This window comes from Macrotis lagotis, chromosome 6, assembly GCF_037893015.1.
Source record: "Macrotis lagotis isolate mMagLag1 chromosome 6, bilby.v1.9.chrom.fasta, whole genome shotgun sequence".
NCBI lineage: Eukaryota > Metazoa > Chordata > Mammalia > Peramelemorphia > Peramelidae > Macrotis > Macrotis lagotis.
In genome coordinates, this window is record NC_133663.1 from 163950798 (window position 1) to 163967221 (window position 16424).

The 16424-nt window shown below is 35.6% G+C and overlaps 1 protein-coding gene across 17 annotated transcripts in view; it reads right to left on the reverse strand.

Annotated features, from left to right (window-relative positions):
- Positions 1 to 16424, reverse strand: part of DOCK9 (dedicator of cytokinesis 9) — a 390530-nt gene that overhangs the window by 46537 nt on the left and 327569 nt on the right. For 13 of the 17 annotated variants that reach the window (XM_074191938.1, XM_074191947.1, XM_074191940.1 and 10 more), the window contains 2 exons: positions 14380 to 14516; positions 4870 to 4985 (listed from right to left, as the gene is read on the reverse strand). In XM_074191938.1, the coding sequence (XP_074048039.1) occupies positions 4870 to 4985; positions 14380 to 14516 (253 nt within the window). Of the gene's footprint in view, positions 1 to 4869; positions 4986 to 13658; positions 13703 to 14379; positions 14517 to 16424 lie in introns of all 17 variants that reach the window. The other 4 variants (XM_074191945.1, XM_074191951.1, XM_074191950.1 and 1 more) reach the window with 1 other exon arrangement.

Below are 16424 nucleotides of genomic sequence, written 5' to 3' on the forward strand. Positions count from 1 at the left end.
TAAGATAGCAAACTCCCGAAACTAGCTTTTTTTTTAGCAAAGTAAACAGGATGAAGTGATAGTTAAAGGAATTCCAAATTAATATTTGTCTTCTCAACTCAAGGTGATTGAGGTTCCTTAAGTATATAAAATTCAATGAAGCAAAAGAATGTCATAGGATCACAGAACTGAGAGTTCAAAAGAGAGAAAATCTTATAGAAAATCAAATCCAACTCAATTTTACGAGGAAAATAAAGTTAACTACTTGGGGAAGGAAATTGTAAAAGGGCTCCAGTATCTTTGATCCAAATGGGGTCAGATATAACTGAAAGGAGTGAACTGAATTTGTTCAAGGATGAAGTGAAATTATCATAGATTCAGGAATCAAACAAATGAACAGAAATGGGACCTTTTGTAAAAATGAATCAGCTCCTTGAAGACAATATTATTTTTACCTTTCTTCTTATATGTAGGAATTGGTACCCTTCTTGATACAGAGTTATGCATTATTAAGTGCTAAGTTTCATAAATATTCTTGGTAGATTAATATCAGACATCTAAAAGACTCAGTAAATAGGCCTCTTCAGGGTCACAGACTTTTCAAGCACTAAAATGAGATACTAGGAGCAGTCCTATTAAGAGGACATGTTGTTACTTAAGCAATTGTCACACATGTTTATTCAGGTTTTTTTGCTTTGAGAATTCACTCTTCTAAAATACACTATTTTAAAAAACTCCTTTTCAGGCAGCCTAGGTGACAGAGAGCCTACAGTGGATAGAGTCAAACCTGGAGTTAGGAAGACTCATCTTCCTAAGGTCGAATCTGGTCTTAAGACACTTATTAGGTGTGACCCTAGGCAAGTCACTTCACCTTATATGCTTCAGTTTCCTCATCTGTAAAATAGATTGGAGAAGGAAATGGGAAACTACTCAAGTATCTTTGACAAGAAAAACCAAATGGGGCCATAAGAGTCAGACAAGACTCAACAACAATAAAAAGAACACCCTTTCAATCACAAAAGCAAAGAATTCATATCACTTAGCTGAGCAAACAGAGTTAAAAGTTAAAAAAAAACTACCAGCTCAACTGTTTTTTTTTTCCTAGCAACCCACCCTTCAATTACTTGTGTGAACACCCTTTTAATTCTTATTGCTCTCTGTAATTATATATTAGTTTTTACAATACAGTTCATGTGGTGTGTTAATTTATCACCCTATAAAGTTATTTTAAGAGAAATAAAAAGGAGTTTTTACTAGGAGCAGATTATTAAAATTACATTAGGAGCAAAGAGAATACAATAATAGCAATGTTAAAAAGCATCTGTGGAATGGCTCAACATCGTTTAAAATTTTAGAAGGGTAGAGACTGGACCTGTGTGATTCAGGTAAAGGAAATTCTAGATAAAGAAACCACCTTTTACCAATGCAGGCTAGCAATTTGGCCTAAGAGATTTTATCTAGAAAACATCACAAGGATAAGGGGTTACATAGACAAGATGTGTCAAACACGGCTACTTGTACCCAATTCTTCCTGCTTTTGAATTCAGTCTTATTTCCTGTGCACCAATTACTCTGACTCTCTCTACAATTTAATACAGCCATCTGTACTATCTATCTACTGATCTCTTTCTCTCATATAATATTATCTTTATATATCTACAGCTATAGATAAAAATATATGTAAATATACATACATATCTATAAGAATTATACTAGAATTGCATGAGAAATCAGAGGACCTGAAAAGAGATAAGATTCTTCTATTATGCTAAGAAATTTGAAAAGTCCCTTTCTTCTAGGAATTCAAAACATGGCTCTAGACAGATTGGTAGTTTCAGGCATGTCCTGAATTCAGTTACTCAATGTGAACATTTTATTCTCAGGAATTGGTAAATGCTACAGATCAGGGATTGATTTGTTGTTTTGTTCATTGTATAGACTTAAGAAAATTGTAGAGAAAATGGTAATAATGCAGATTAAACTGAAAAATGAATCCTGTATAAATCTCCCTTGCCTTTTTTATTCCCAGAGAGTTGATTGTGAAACATTTATTGGCACATCTTTGGGAAGTGTTACTGAAAGAATACCCACTTAGCTTAGATACTATTGAAGACACTCTCTACTAGAGATTGAACAGGATTCATGTTTGATATTTCTAAATATTTTCTTCATTTAAAAAAAAATCTATTCATCTTCCAACTTGCTATAAGCAGTTCATGAAAAGCAGTCAATTTATAAAGGAGCATTTTTAATTAGACTGCTCTTTATTTCTCTATAGGATCACTTAAAGCACATTCGAGTTTATCACTATCCTTCCCCAGTGGACTCTGACCTGTATGCCCTTTGAGGGCATTAGTAAAACTCTCTAATGTTGCTATGTTGTATTTACAAGAAAATCAAGACTTGGACATTGATGACTTGTTAGGGGGGAAAAAAAATCTCCCTATGCCCAGATCATAGAAAATATTCCAAATCTTCCAGTTTTGAATATGTGCAGTGCTAGAAGTTGAACCTTTTAGTAGACCAAGAAGCCCTGACAAAGATGCCCTCAGTCCTAAACCTGCTTCTACATTCAATCTTGCCTCCAAATCTTAGATCCTGAATTACAACCTTTAGCTTTTACTTATTATTATTATTATTACTTTTTTTTGGCAATATGATGAAAAAGCTAGGAAATCAGTGAGATAGGTATTTACAGTAACAGATGATGATCAAGCTTTGTTTTAAGGTCCCTTAGGCCTGGAGCAGCTAGGAGGTGCAATGAATAGAGACCTGCCATGGAGTTAGGAGGACCTGAGTTCAAGATACTTACTAGCTGTGTGACCCTGGGCAAGTCATTTAATCCTGACTACCTTAAAAAAAAAAGGTCATCTAGTCCTGTTTTGCTCCTGGTCAATAAAACAGTGTACATAGTACATAGAGTACTGGACTTGGGCCAAGAACACCTGAGTCAAATACAATCTCTAATATCTGCAAACTGTCTGACTTAATACATCTCTGAGTAGATTTTTTTTTTTAGGCTGCTCTCTAGGTAAAGGTATAGAATAGATGTTGAAAAGAGGTTAAAGAAAGAGATTTAGGTGAGAGATCATTGAAGTTGACCTATTAAGTTCTGGGAGTAGAGTCCTCTTGGGTTGTCTTATGTATTTGGATTTGTGTACCCAAGTTTTGTTTGCCGTGAAAGTGCTTTGCACCAGCTTACCTGAAGTCTTAATTATAAAGAACACTGGAGGCCTGAGAACTGATGACTAATTAGTTGTTCAGTTGTTTGTCAGTTGTATCTGACTCTGTGACGCAATTAGGGGTTTTATTGGCAAAGAGACTGGAGTGGTTGGCCAATTCCTTCTCCATCTCATTTTACAGATAACAAAATTGATGCAAACAGAGTTAAGTGACTCTCCCGGGGTCACAGAGTGTCTGAGACCAGATGTGAATTTAGGAAGAGTCTTCCTGACTCCAGGTTTGACATTTTACCTACTGTGCCGCCTAGTTACCCTAGTGACAGACAACTAGTCCTAGCTACAGTTAGATTATTGACAGTCTTTTATAAACCTTTTCCTATTCCTATTGCCCATGTCTAAGTCAGAGGATCATGAGATACTGATAATTGGAAGTTATGGCATAAAAATGTGGTCAAAGACAATGGAGAATTTTAATAAGAATTTTTAACTTAAAAAAAAGCCAAATGAAAATAGAAATTGAAATTCAATGTACCAAACATAGCTCTCTTCCCTAGTCCCATACTAAATATTGTTGGAGAGAACATCTATTCTTTATGTCTCCATTTTCTTATCTATTAGATAGGGTTTAAAATAAAGACTTGCTTTTGGAGGGGATGGGAAAGAAGGGACGAAGAAATAATTCAAAAAAATGAAGGTTTTCAAAGCACTCACAAATATTGTGAGCTACCACATAAACAATCTCGTCCCTCAAATAAGAATATTTTCATCAACTTAATTTATATTTTAGTCTCCTTAGTTCAATCAGAGATTGATTAGAAATCTAGATTTAATCACCACGTGAAAAGAATATTACTATTTGGAAAACAAGTAAACTAATAGAGCAATTTGAGTTCACATTAAGGCAAGGCAAACTTTTCTTGGACTCCTATTCAAGTAGGATTGTTGGCTTCAATGTTCATTATTTATCATCATTAGCTGCCCTTTCTAGCAGAAAAGAACAGAATCACTTAGGAATAAAGGGATGTTAGATTGCTGAACACAAAAATGAGGCTGAGTAAGATTCTGACTTTCTTCTCTTAATTAAAATGTATCATGGCCTCAAGATACCAGAAAAAACTTAAATATCAATTTTTAAAGCATCTTTTAAAAGTTCTTTCCTCTGTCTCCAAATATAACTTTTTTTTGTTTCACTCAAAGACTAAGAAGGATAAGCAAATAAAAATAAATACAAATTCATTTATACGAGTAATTCAAATTATTATAAAGCGCTGTCCTAAATTTAAATCTAGAGTTTCACTGCATGCAGCATTTGGAGTCATTCAAAAGAACAAAGATAAAAGAAGAAATGCTTGAGGAGGTCACTGAGTTTATCATACCCTAGGGTGCAGTAGAATGGAGAAATGTTTCCTTTGGTAAATGTTTTGTTCTACCCAAGCTTTAATTACCTCCAGAGGCCATGTTTCCATAATTTCAAAGCATGTTGTACAGACTAACAAATTAAACTTTATTATATTTTAGGGAATTCAAGTCATTAAGCTGTAAAATGGTTTCATTAATGGTATTTATGGATTAGCAACTTCCTAGAATGATTTGTAACTAACAAAGAAAGCTAGCTGCTGGAAGAATATAACATCTTCAAGTAGGGTTTAATTCAATGAATGAACTTAAAATATTGAAAACTGATCGTGAAATTCTTAATTAAACAAACCTTAAATGCCAATGTGAATAACGACAAAGTGTCCAGAGCAGTGAGACAAACTTCAGTGGCAATGTTTGCTTCTAGTAACGACTGGTGAAGAACATCAGCATCAGAGTGGCCGTAGCCTGTATGAATTATAATATGAGCATTACTACATAATGGGTTTGAAATATGACATAAAGGCTTGTTCTAGGGTGCAATGAAAGAAGAGTCAACTCTGGATTATTTAGAGGCAAATTACATACAGGCTCATCTCTTTGGTTCTTTTCTTGGAATGCATGCTTTCTAATTTTTGTTTACTTAGTCAATTCTCTGGCTTTTCCATAGGACAAACACAAATGTATCTATGTAGTCACTTCAAATCAACACCAATTTATTGACTATTATATGCAAGGCTGCTATATTTTCTGATTTTTATTTGATGGGAGAAGTTGTTGAAACTAATGCTTATATGAGACTGATAGACATTACTATGTACTATCACCATCCTCAATTAGCACAGATAATCTAGAGTTGACAGTATTGCTTCCTAGTTGCTGCAAGCCATCTTAAGAGAAAGCATGAAAGTCACTTCCAGTGAAAGAAATGTTTAAGGAAAGGAAAGAAATTTTAGGGTGTGAATTTATGGTTTTTCTAATCTAATTAACACAAACATGAATACACAATTTACTGTTTCTTTATACAGTAGTGAAATTAATGTGAGTGTAGTCGATGGGAAATTTGAGAAATTAAACTGTGAAATGGTACACATTAGCAAAAAAGGCATTTAGTGATGAGAAGTTACTGTACTGACCTAGACAGCAAAGAAAGAGCATGTATCAACATTATATAATTCCACATAATAGTGTCTTTCTCCAAGGACTTCAAAGAACACCACAAATGAATAGGCAAATTTCATGATACCCCAGCAAGATGAATAAGTAGCCCCATTTTATAGTTCAAGAAAGTGAAGGTTAGTAACAGGATAGAAACAAAGCCTGATTCTCCAAATTCCTTATTCAATTCACTACGTCCCATTGCCTCTAAGATATATAATTAGATTAGAATCAAGAAGCTTAAATAACATATGATGGGAAAATATTAATAAAATATAAAAACTCATGTAAAAGCCAGTTCTACATTGTGATTTTAAAGAACCCATTATACAAATTCCTTTTTGAACTTCAGTATGAATTTTTAAATACAAGAACGTAAAAAGTGGTTAGTTTGCAAAACTTCAGAGTTTGTGCTTCTGTAAAGCAGAGGCATATCACTAATGTAACACATTTATCGGATATTCATTTTTGGTGAATAGGAATCTTCTTTGAATTTTTCTTGTTTAATATTATATTCTGGCTTTTTTTTTTATTAAATCTTTCCTAGTGGATAAATATGAGTCCATTTTTTGGTTTTTAAATAATACTATATTGATTTGGGAGAGAAGTTATCACTTTATTCTCTGAGAATGTGTTGATGGAAAATTAAAGAGAAAAAATTGAATCAATGTTAAAGTGATTTTATAACATGGTCAGGTTGTGTCACTTACATATGGTACCTGTTCTTGAACCAACCAAAAGTATTCTGTGAGTGTTAGGTTAATGGGGCCTTCTCTTAGGTGCTCCAATATTTCTCCAAAATAAAATTTAACTTGGATGATAGTAACAGGCAATTAACTCATTTCAGTGGCATTGGGTGAGGACTATTCTTTCTCTGGCATATAGCTGACACAACAGTCAGAGCTCTGAGCCTGAAGTCAGAAGAGCTGAGTGACCTGAATTTAAATATGAATCTGGGCAAATTACTGAACCTGTCATCTGTGAGAGGTTTCCCCATCTGTGAAACAGGGATAATAAATAGTAAAATTATGGAGGATCAACTTAAATTTGTTTTTAAAAAAGTGCCAGAGCCTGGCAGTAGCAGTGGTAGGTGGCAATATATAAATGTTAGCTCTCAACACTCTTTCTCTTTTTGAAAGTGGGAATTAGGTAGGATACAGTCAAATGACTGTAAGAAATTATTTCTTCCATCTCCAACCTACTCACAAAAAATATTCAAAATGTTGAAACTATAATTCTAATTTAAATTCTAGAATACTGTGATGCGGGAATAAATTATTTAAATATTTATAAATATAAGCTGTACTGACATATACATCTCCATTTATTGTAATCTACCTATCACTCAAAATGGCAGCCTGAAGCACACAGTGAGTGAGGGACTTGTCACCCAACTAGTAAATTACAAGAGACCAGAGTTGAACCCAAATGTCTTCTTGATTCCAAGTTCAGCACTACCCTTGCCTCCCAAATGGGACTATATTAATTACAAAATATTTCCAAGTTTGATAAGCTTTGGAAGTAACAGGCAGAATCAAAAATTGTATGATAGTTTCTGATACATAGCCTTTGATTACTGATTCTCATTCTCTCTCTCTCTCTCTCTCTGTCCATCTGTCATCCCCTTCCTCCCATCCCCTCCCCCCCCCCCCCCCCCCCCGGCTATGTTATATAGGTTTCAGAAAGAAATGGATCCTTTGCCCACAATGAATAGTTCTTGCCCTGCTTCTGAAAGGCTATCTGAGCTAGTACTCTAAAAACAGTTAGTAATCTGGCATTTGAAGGGAGGAAGAGCAGGGTTTACTGACCACATTGGTCTCAAAACTGAAATGAACTGGGGTGAGGGTGTTGGGTAATTCTGGCAAATGAGCTGTTTGCTGATTTTTATATTCCCCATGCAGATCACAGAGAATCAGATATGATACTGACCGTTGGCCTAAGCATAATCTTTGGTGGCATGCCAACCAGAGGTTGCTCAGTCCTGCTTTAAGGTTTTTAGTCTCCTTTGTTTATATGTATACGCATACTAATATCTATATGTATATATGTATTATTCACTATATAATATGACTGCACACATCTTACCTACTCTACCAGACAATTTAATCTATAATTAACATTGCTTTAAATATACAAGAATAAAGAAACAGCAGAAGCTGGATATTGTTGCTTCAGTAACATGGCTGCTATGAGCAAGAGCACATGTGCGCACACACACACACACATTTTATTTTACCCAACAAATTTGTCTTTTAAGTCTGAAATTATCTACTTGGCTCCATTCCATAAGGATATAGCTAAATAACCCTAGATCATTTTTCTTTTCTATAACTTACTATCTATAACCAAAGGGCTTTCTTTTTATCAGAGCATCTGAGAGAGAAAACAACTCTAACTATTTAAGATCCTTTTGAAGATTCTTATGACCTTCCCTGAAACGAGAAACTTTTTTCTCCTCTAATGGTTCAAAATACCAATGATAGACCCTGAAAAGAATTTCAACCAGGAGAAGCATTAGATTTGTAGTAGGAGGTATTGGGTATAAATTCCAGCTCTCCCCTTCCTCCTTTATAGAAAGGGACTTAACTTACCTGGGCCTCATTTTCTTAGATTTAAAATGATAGGATTAGACTGGATGACTTCTGGGGCCCTTTTTAATCACTAAATCTAGAATTTTATGATCTATATGTAGATCTATGCTCTACAAAAGCTTCTAAACAGCATAAAGCCACTTACTGAAAGAAGCAACCCCCAACACCATCTCATAAGCAATTCTTAAATAATTTGAACATGTCTTAACTGACATGCTACAACTTTAAAAGTCATGAAAATTCCTCATTCCTGCCTTTTTACTGTTTAAGTCCAGGGCACCATGATCACTTTTTCTTTATAATTAAATGTTTGATAGAGAAGGTCAATGAGAATATGTATTCAAGTTGAAAATTGACTATTGTTCTAACTTGGACATGAAAAAAGAAATTTGTATCAAATGACAAGAAAAGTAGTTTCTGGAAGTCTAAAGCAAAACCAAACTCTGAGATAAGAACATTATATCTATTTGCTGTCTCTGCAGGACACATAACCTTGATTATTTTCCTGATCAGGTGGTTTATGTATGCAAATGATGCAGGATGAGGAAAATACTATAGAATAAAAAACATGTAAACTTATAAAGACCCCTTAAAATGTATTTTTTAGCCTCAATTGTGCAAAATATTTTCTTGGTATCAATTTTTAAACTCCATCAATCTTAGCTAACTTCTTAAAATGTTTTTTTCCTGAACTACATAATGCCTTGGTTCTCAAGGTCTAAATAATTATATTTATACACAGATTGTGCCTATAGGTCTACATGAAATTCAAATATTTAATATTATGCATAGTAAAGAAACATTATTTCCATACAGTATGTTAATGTTAACATTGCATTCATTTTTTTCTCTAAACCAAGTGCAGATTTTTCAATTGGAAAAGGTTTTGTCTTTATCTCTCTCATGACTTCAATTATGTACTTTGGCACAGATCTATCAACTTGGAGTGAAATGGTGAAATGGATAGTATTACCAGGAATCAAGAAGATCTGAGTATAGATCCCACCTTAGAGGCCTCCTATCTCCTGAGGATTTCAACTTACATACTTACTAGCTGTGTGATCCTGGGCAATTCACTTAATTTCTCAATTTCCCTCATCTATAAAATGGGTATAATAATAACAATCTACCTCAAAAAAGTTGTTGTGAGGATAAAATAAACAACATAGATAAAATACTCTGTAAACCTGAAACTTCTATCTACATGAATGCTAGCTATTATTAGTAGTAGTAGTTGTTGTTTTCAGTCATGTTCTACTCTTTGTAACCCCATCTGGAGTTTTCTTGGTAATGATGGAGGATTGGCTTGCTATTTCCTTCTTCAGTCCATTTTATATAGGAGGAAACTGAGGCAAACAGGATTAAGTGACTTGCCCTGGTCCTGACTACAGGATGGTCACTGTATTCATTAGACCACCTAGCTGCCTTGTTATTTTTATTATTTACATTGCAAATTATAATAAATATATTACTTAGCCCACATTTTTTATGTGCCCTGGAAATATCTCAAAAGGGAATCATGATCCTCTCTTTAGGCGTCTTTACAGAATTCAAATTTATTGAGTTAAAGGAGAATTATCACTACCTGTGAGACCTCTGGCCTGTAATTTTCTCATATGAAAAAATGAGCTGGGTCTCTTCCTACTTTAATCTATGAATCTGTTTCTTTTCTTTTCTTTCTCTCTCTCTTTTTTTTTAGGTCTTTGCAAGGCAAATGGGATTAAGTGGCTTGCCCAAAGCCACACAGCTAGGTGATTATTAAGTGTCTGAGACTGGATTTGAACCCAGGTACTCCTGACTCCAAGGCGGTGCTTTATCTACTTCGTCACCTAGCCGCCCCTGAATCTGTTTTTATTCACTTTACTTCTTACCCTTATATTGGAGCAAAGTAACATACTTTTGCATGAATAAATAGTTTTTTTGCTGTCCTCTGCTGCTCCCTGGTGGCCACTTTAAAGTTTACAGGGCTCCTAATCCTCAGGAGATAGGAGGCTTCTAAATTAGAGATAGATTGTCCTTATCCAAGATGGTGCACAGAGGAGTAAGGGTTGCTATTTAGTAATGTGAATGATTTTTCTTTGCTATATTCATGCCATATTCCCACATATCCCTAGTAAGGTCTCTTATGACAGAATAAAGGATTTTCTTTGTCTATATCATTTTGGTTGGTCCAACAGAAGGTACAATATTAGTTATCAAACAAGTATAGCTGTCCTAGAAAAACAGAGTTACAAACCCTCCCAGCACATAATCATGGACAGAGTGCTTCAGGTTTGACATATACTTATACACACTTGTTTGTGTGTATATATACACACATATATGTGCATGCACGTGTTCTTTTTGTTGTTGACTGAGATGATTTGGAGATGAAAAACTTAGGGGAAAGTTGCAGCTATTTGAAAATTTCAGAGCTAGAAGGTGGAATAAGAACAGCTGAATTTGAGAGGTGGGCACAATTATTTGCAAGAATTAAGAGAGTTACATTTGAATTAGCAGATGCTAGAGGGAAAAAAAGGTATTCAGGCTAAGACTAAAGAAAACCAGCTCTGTGTTATTTATCAAGTATCAGGTAAACTAGTAGTTTAAAACCAGACTTGGGATTGGGGCAGGGTATAAGTTTTTCACTATAAATAAAATACTAACAAATTTTACATCAATTTACATAAGAAATAAACAAAATAAACACATATTTATAAGCCTCAAATGTTAGTCAATTTGAAAATGAGCCTTTCTGTTTAGCTTTAACATCAATTATTTAATAGCTGCAATTCCTTTGTCCCCTGAACTCATTCTAATTTTTTTTTTTAGGTTTTTTGCAAGGCAAATGGGGTTAAGTGGCTTGCCCATGGCCACACAGCTAGGTAATTATTAAGTGCCTGAGACTGGATTTAAACCCAGGTACGCCTGACTCTAAGGCCGGTGCTTTATCCACTACGCCACCTAGCTACCCCTTATTCAAATTTCAATTCTAATTTCTATAAACTGTCTAAGTTCAGGGACAGTGGGGGACAGGGGTATATATAATCTTCTGAGAAGCCTTGTAACTTTCTGCCCAAGCAAAGTCTCTCTCAGCTGACCCTCTCACTTTTTAAAAACTAGAGGCCTGATCTCTATGAGGCAGGTTAATCTGAACCTTCATGAGATTTTCTGAGACCCAACAATTCAGTCAGAGAAAACCAGATTGGTCACTCCTATAAAGTGATCCGAGGAGCCAACAATCTTAAACAGTGGGTAAAGACCTAACTGTTGTCATTTTTGATGAGAAACACTGAATTTCCCTCTACCTTCTCCTTAGGTCACCTGTGGGCATTTTTAGAGGATGCGGGTACCTATTCTAGTGGGAACTAAGAATACCTGAAATTGACCTGGTAACTGGAAAGCTCATAACACTCAGATGTCTCCTTATCCCCAATTCAAGCACCGGCCACTGGCCCTATTTCTAAGTGGAAGATTTCATATTTTTGTGGTGGGGTGCCAAGAAACTGCTTATGAATGTTTTATTTGATGTAGAACCTACATCAGATTGCTTGCAGTCTAGGGAAGGGAGAAAAACCTGGAATTCAAAATTTTTCCAAAAAAAAAAAAAATGAATGTTGAAAATTCCTTATAATGGGAGCAAAATAAAATTTTTGAAGTTTATTTATTTAAGGCAATGGGGTTAAGTGACTTGCTGCCCAAGGTCATACAACTAGGTAAATATTAAGTATCTGAGGCTGGATTTAAACAGTCCTCCTGACTCCAGGGCCAGCGCTCTATCCACTGAATCATCTTAGGTACCCCCAATTATTTTTTTTAAAAAAATGAATGTTTTGGGGCAGCTAGGTGGCGCAGTGGATAGAGCACTAGCCCTGGAGTCAGGAGGACCTGAGTTCAAATCCAGCCTCAGACACTTAATAATTACGTAGCTGTGTGGCCTCAGGCAAACCACTTAGCCCCATTGCCTTGCAAAAAACTTTAAAAAAATAATGAAAAATGTATGTTTTGTTTGTCTCTAGAGGTCAGTTTCCTCATCTTATAAATGCATCCTGAAGCTTAGTGATTTTTTTTGAAGAAAGACCAGACCTGTAATTTTAGTGATACAGGAAACTCTTTCCATTCAGATTATCATCTACTCTTCAATTAATAGTCTGAAAGTTCCCAGAGGCTAAAAGGTTAAGTCATTGCCTGGAGTTACATAGTCTATAGGTTCACTGGCAGGAATGTGACCCTTATACTACTCCAAGGCCAGCTTTCTCTATCTTTTCCCTTCAATCACTAATTACAAATGATTAAATGAATGAATCAGTCTATATGGCGTATCTTTGTCTAATTTCCTTCAGGTCTCAGCTAAAGTCCTCACCTAACCTTTCTCAGTCCTCCTTTAAAGTGATCCTACATTTATTTTGTCTCCCCCAATCCAGTGTGAGCTCCTGGAAAGGGACTCTTTTGTTTTGTTTTGTTTTGTTTTTGTATTGCTAAGGATTAGCATAGTATCTGGAGCAGGGTGATTACTTAAGTAGTGCTTGGTGACTTTATTAAATATAGCTACCTAGGCGAAGACAGTCTAGCAGGTTTCTATTCTTTGCTAGATTTAATTTCTGTTTTCTAAGTAGGAAAGGAAGTATAAAGGCAAGAAACTTTGTGTCAGTTTTTTTAAAAAGCAGGAACATCAAAAATGGATTTTTAATGTTGTTCAGCTCATTTTTTGACAGATTGACATAATATTGGAATAGCAGAACTTGAGACTTGGGCTTATGATACATAGCTCAGGCTATATTAAAGGCACTTTAATTCTGGAGGAGTACAAGAGTTAGGATTTGTGTTACTCTTCCTATCCCCTCTCTCTCTTACAAAGAATGGTCTTCAGTTTAAGCAATGGTAATAAACAGAGCTGATAATATTCTCTTTACTCTTAGCTTGTGTTAAGGTATGAGCATGAAAACCACAGCAAACAGTCCCCCACTATTAGAACTAAACATGAACTAGAGAGAATATGTTTCATTAACATGGAAACTTGTACTAGTATTGAACCTTAATTGAAAACATGCTCTCAGTGGAGATGGATCACACTCTTATCATGAATGGCATTGATTACAGATGGTAATATTAGTCTTTATCATGCTGGATGGTAAGCAGAGTTTAGGGCTTCCACTTTGTGAGCTCCTAATGTGTCTGAAAAACTTAAATTTCTAGGGACAACAGAAAATACAAATATCATGTCCCTTTGGCTAATATGTAGATATAAATCAATCAAACTGCACCCCCTACCCCCATATATTGGTAGAATCTCTACTTTGAAGTTAGAAAGCCCCATAGTTAGGAAGGCAAGATGAACAACAAGAACAAAAAAAAGTTTCTGTTTACAAGTGAAGTGGTCTTAGAAGCCGACTTCAACCTGATTAAATCTTACCATTGTCTACAGAAATTCCAAGCACACTTGATATCTTTCTCACACTGAAAACAGAAAAAGTCACTTTGTTATTGGGCGCTTTTCCACAACTACAGAAAGTGATTCAAGGGCTTTATGTTCTCATAGCAATTTTAAGGATAAAAATACATTTTTTTCCCCTGGCAGAAATGTCAGAATGTGGAAACGTGATCAATTACATGCACTTTGTCGGGGAAGGGAGGAGACAGAGGAAGAGAAAGAAGAAATCTCACCAGTCAAAATCAGACCTTAACAAAAAGTTTAAAAATACAACATTGAATTAATTCCTCTTTAGGAATACAAATCCAAAATGGTTGCCATGGCTAAGGATTTCAGACATGCATCTTAAAGACAAGAAAAACTGATTGTCACTTTATGAATTTTTTTTTAACAGAAGGGGGGGGAAGTATGGTAGAGGGGTTTCTGATTCCTGGGGATTAATTGCCATAATTGACCATGTTCCACATTATGTCACTGCCAGATGCTGACTTCAATACTGTAAAAAAAAAGAGAGGTGAGGAAAATTGTGCCAGGAACTCTCCCTCTCTCTCTCTCTCTCTCTCTTTCTCTCTTCATCCCCATTTGTTTTAACCTGGAAAGAGAATCAAGTTTGTGATGTGTGCTCTGGTGTGGTCTGGGGCTCTCCCCTCTGATGTGCAGGATGAGATGGTCAGCTGTTACGATGGCACGTGATGGCACTTACTGTGGTTAAATGTGAGAGAGTTATCCAGGCTGCTCAGCTGCTGCAATCTGGCATGCATCATTCCTGTTCTGTTACGGGAAACAGGCAATGTCTGAGACTTTCGATCATGAACTATGGGTCCCAACCCCTCCTGGTTCCTGCAATATGGGTGAAATGGGACAGAAGCAAAAGTTAGACTTGTTATACTGCAGAGGGAAGAGGAAGCATTAGTGAAGCAGTTATAGAACAAAAAGAGGCAGGCAAGGCATTTATAGCCTACTGTTGTATTGTAGGAAGCAAAAACAAGAGGCAGCCACTTTACAAAATATCACAGCAAAATTTCTGACCCCCCCCCAAAAAAAGCATTAATGAAAGCCAAAGCTAATCTCCTTTAAATTATACTAATAGTTCTTTAAAATTAAGTTTCATTAAGTTTTTTTTGGGTTTTTTTTAAAGGTCAGCTAAATGTGACCAGATTCAATATTTTGGATAAGTATCCAAAAAGAACTAACTTCTTTGGTTTACACTGGAGACTGAACGACAAAACAAACAAACAAACAAACAAAGAAAAAATAAAATTGGAAACTAGTTCAGCGTAAGAGACAGAAGACAAACATGCAGTGAAATATGGATTAGATGAAGCCATCTTCACACCCGTGTCTTACCCAGGCAGGAAGGGAGAAGAGCCATACACTTTGTTAAACTTGTCAGCAATCAAATGAAGAAAAGAGAAAAGTGGTCTGCGTTAGCAATCAGAACAGACTACCTTCCTACAGTGTACCATCACCAGAGCTTATGAAAAAATGAAAACCAGTGCCAGAATTACAAACATTCTTGATCCCATCGCCAACCTTTTTATTTTTTTTCTCATTGTGTTATTCTATGTGGGATGACAGACCATGCATTTCCTATCTTCAAATAAAACATGCTATTGAGGGAATCCCAATGTGACGAACTTAGGAAGGAAGCATAGTAGAAACAGTGGCTACTATAGATGACAAGACCTCTAAAGCACTTAAGGTTGAAATCCTTGTTCAGCACTTTAACATGCATTAGAAACTGAATGGGACTTTAATATCAAGTGCAGCATAACGTAACATTCCACAGTGAACACAATCCAACAACATTATTTTCTGATCCTCTCTTCTATTTCTCATTTTTAATGCTGGCACATCAAGCACACATACATACATACATACATACATACATATAGGCATATAATACTAGGTGCTTATGAAACTCTTGTCAGAAATGGTTTTTTTGCATTGTTTATAAAATCAATAACTTTCCCCCCACTGAACGAAGAAATGTACTTTCACATTTCCCAAACCTAAGAATTTTTGTGTGGTTTCTAGATCCACATCCTTTCCTGTCACTCAGCCCTAAAGTGTGACACATTCTTGAATGATAAGTCACAGGATCCCAAGAGCTGGAAGAGATGTTAAATGTCATCTAATCCAACTATGGGGCAGTAAGGTGGATAGTACCAGGCCTAGAATCAGGAAGACTTGAAATCAAATCCAGCCTCAGACACTTACTAGCTGTGTGACACTGGGCAAGTCACTTAACCTCAGTTTTCCTCATCTCTTTGCCTCAGTTTCCTCACCTGTAATTGATCTGGAGAAGGGATTGGCAAACCACTCCAGTATCTTTGCCAAGAAAATCCCAAATAGGGTCATGAAGAGTCGGAAATGACTGAGTAACAGTTTAACTTTCTAAGTCCAACAGTTTCTTTTAAAACAGAGGAAACTGAGGCTCCAGGAGGGTAAACAATTTGCTAAAGGTCATACAGGCAGCAGGTGGTAGTGCTTAGATTTGAACCAAAGTTCTCTGGCTTTAGATTTAGTTTCTTTTCTACTGACCCATATTACCTCTTAAAGAAAAGTACTTAAAGAGAGATCCTTGGGAATTCTGTCACAATTGCATAATATCACTCATCTCCATAAGAAAAAATTCCAGAGACTTAAATGATGGAAATGAGAAGCCAAGAGGATTAAAAACACCCGGTATATATTTGAATGCATTTTGCATTCAAAAATCTAGGTTAAATAACTACTATGCTTTAA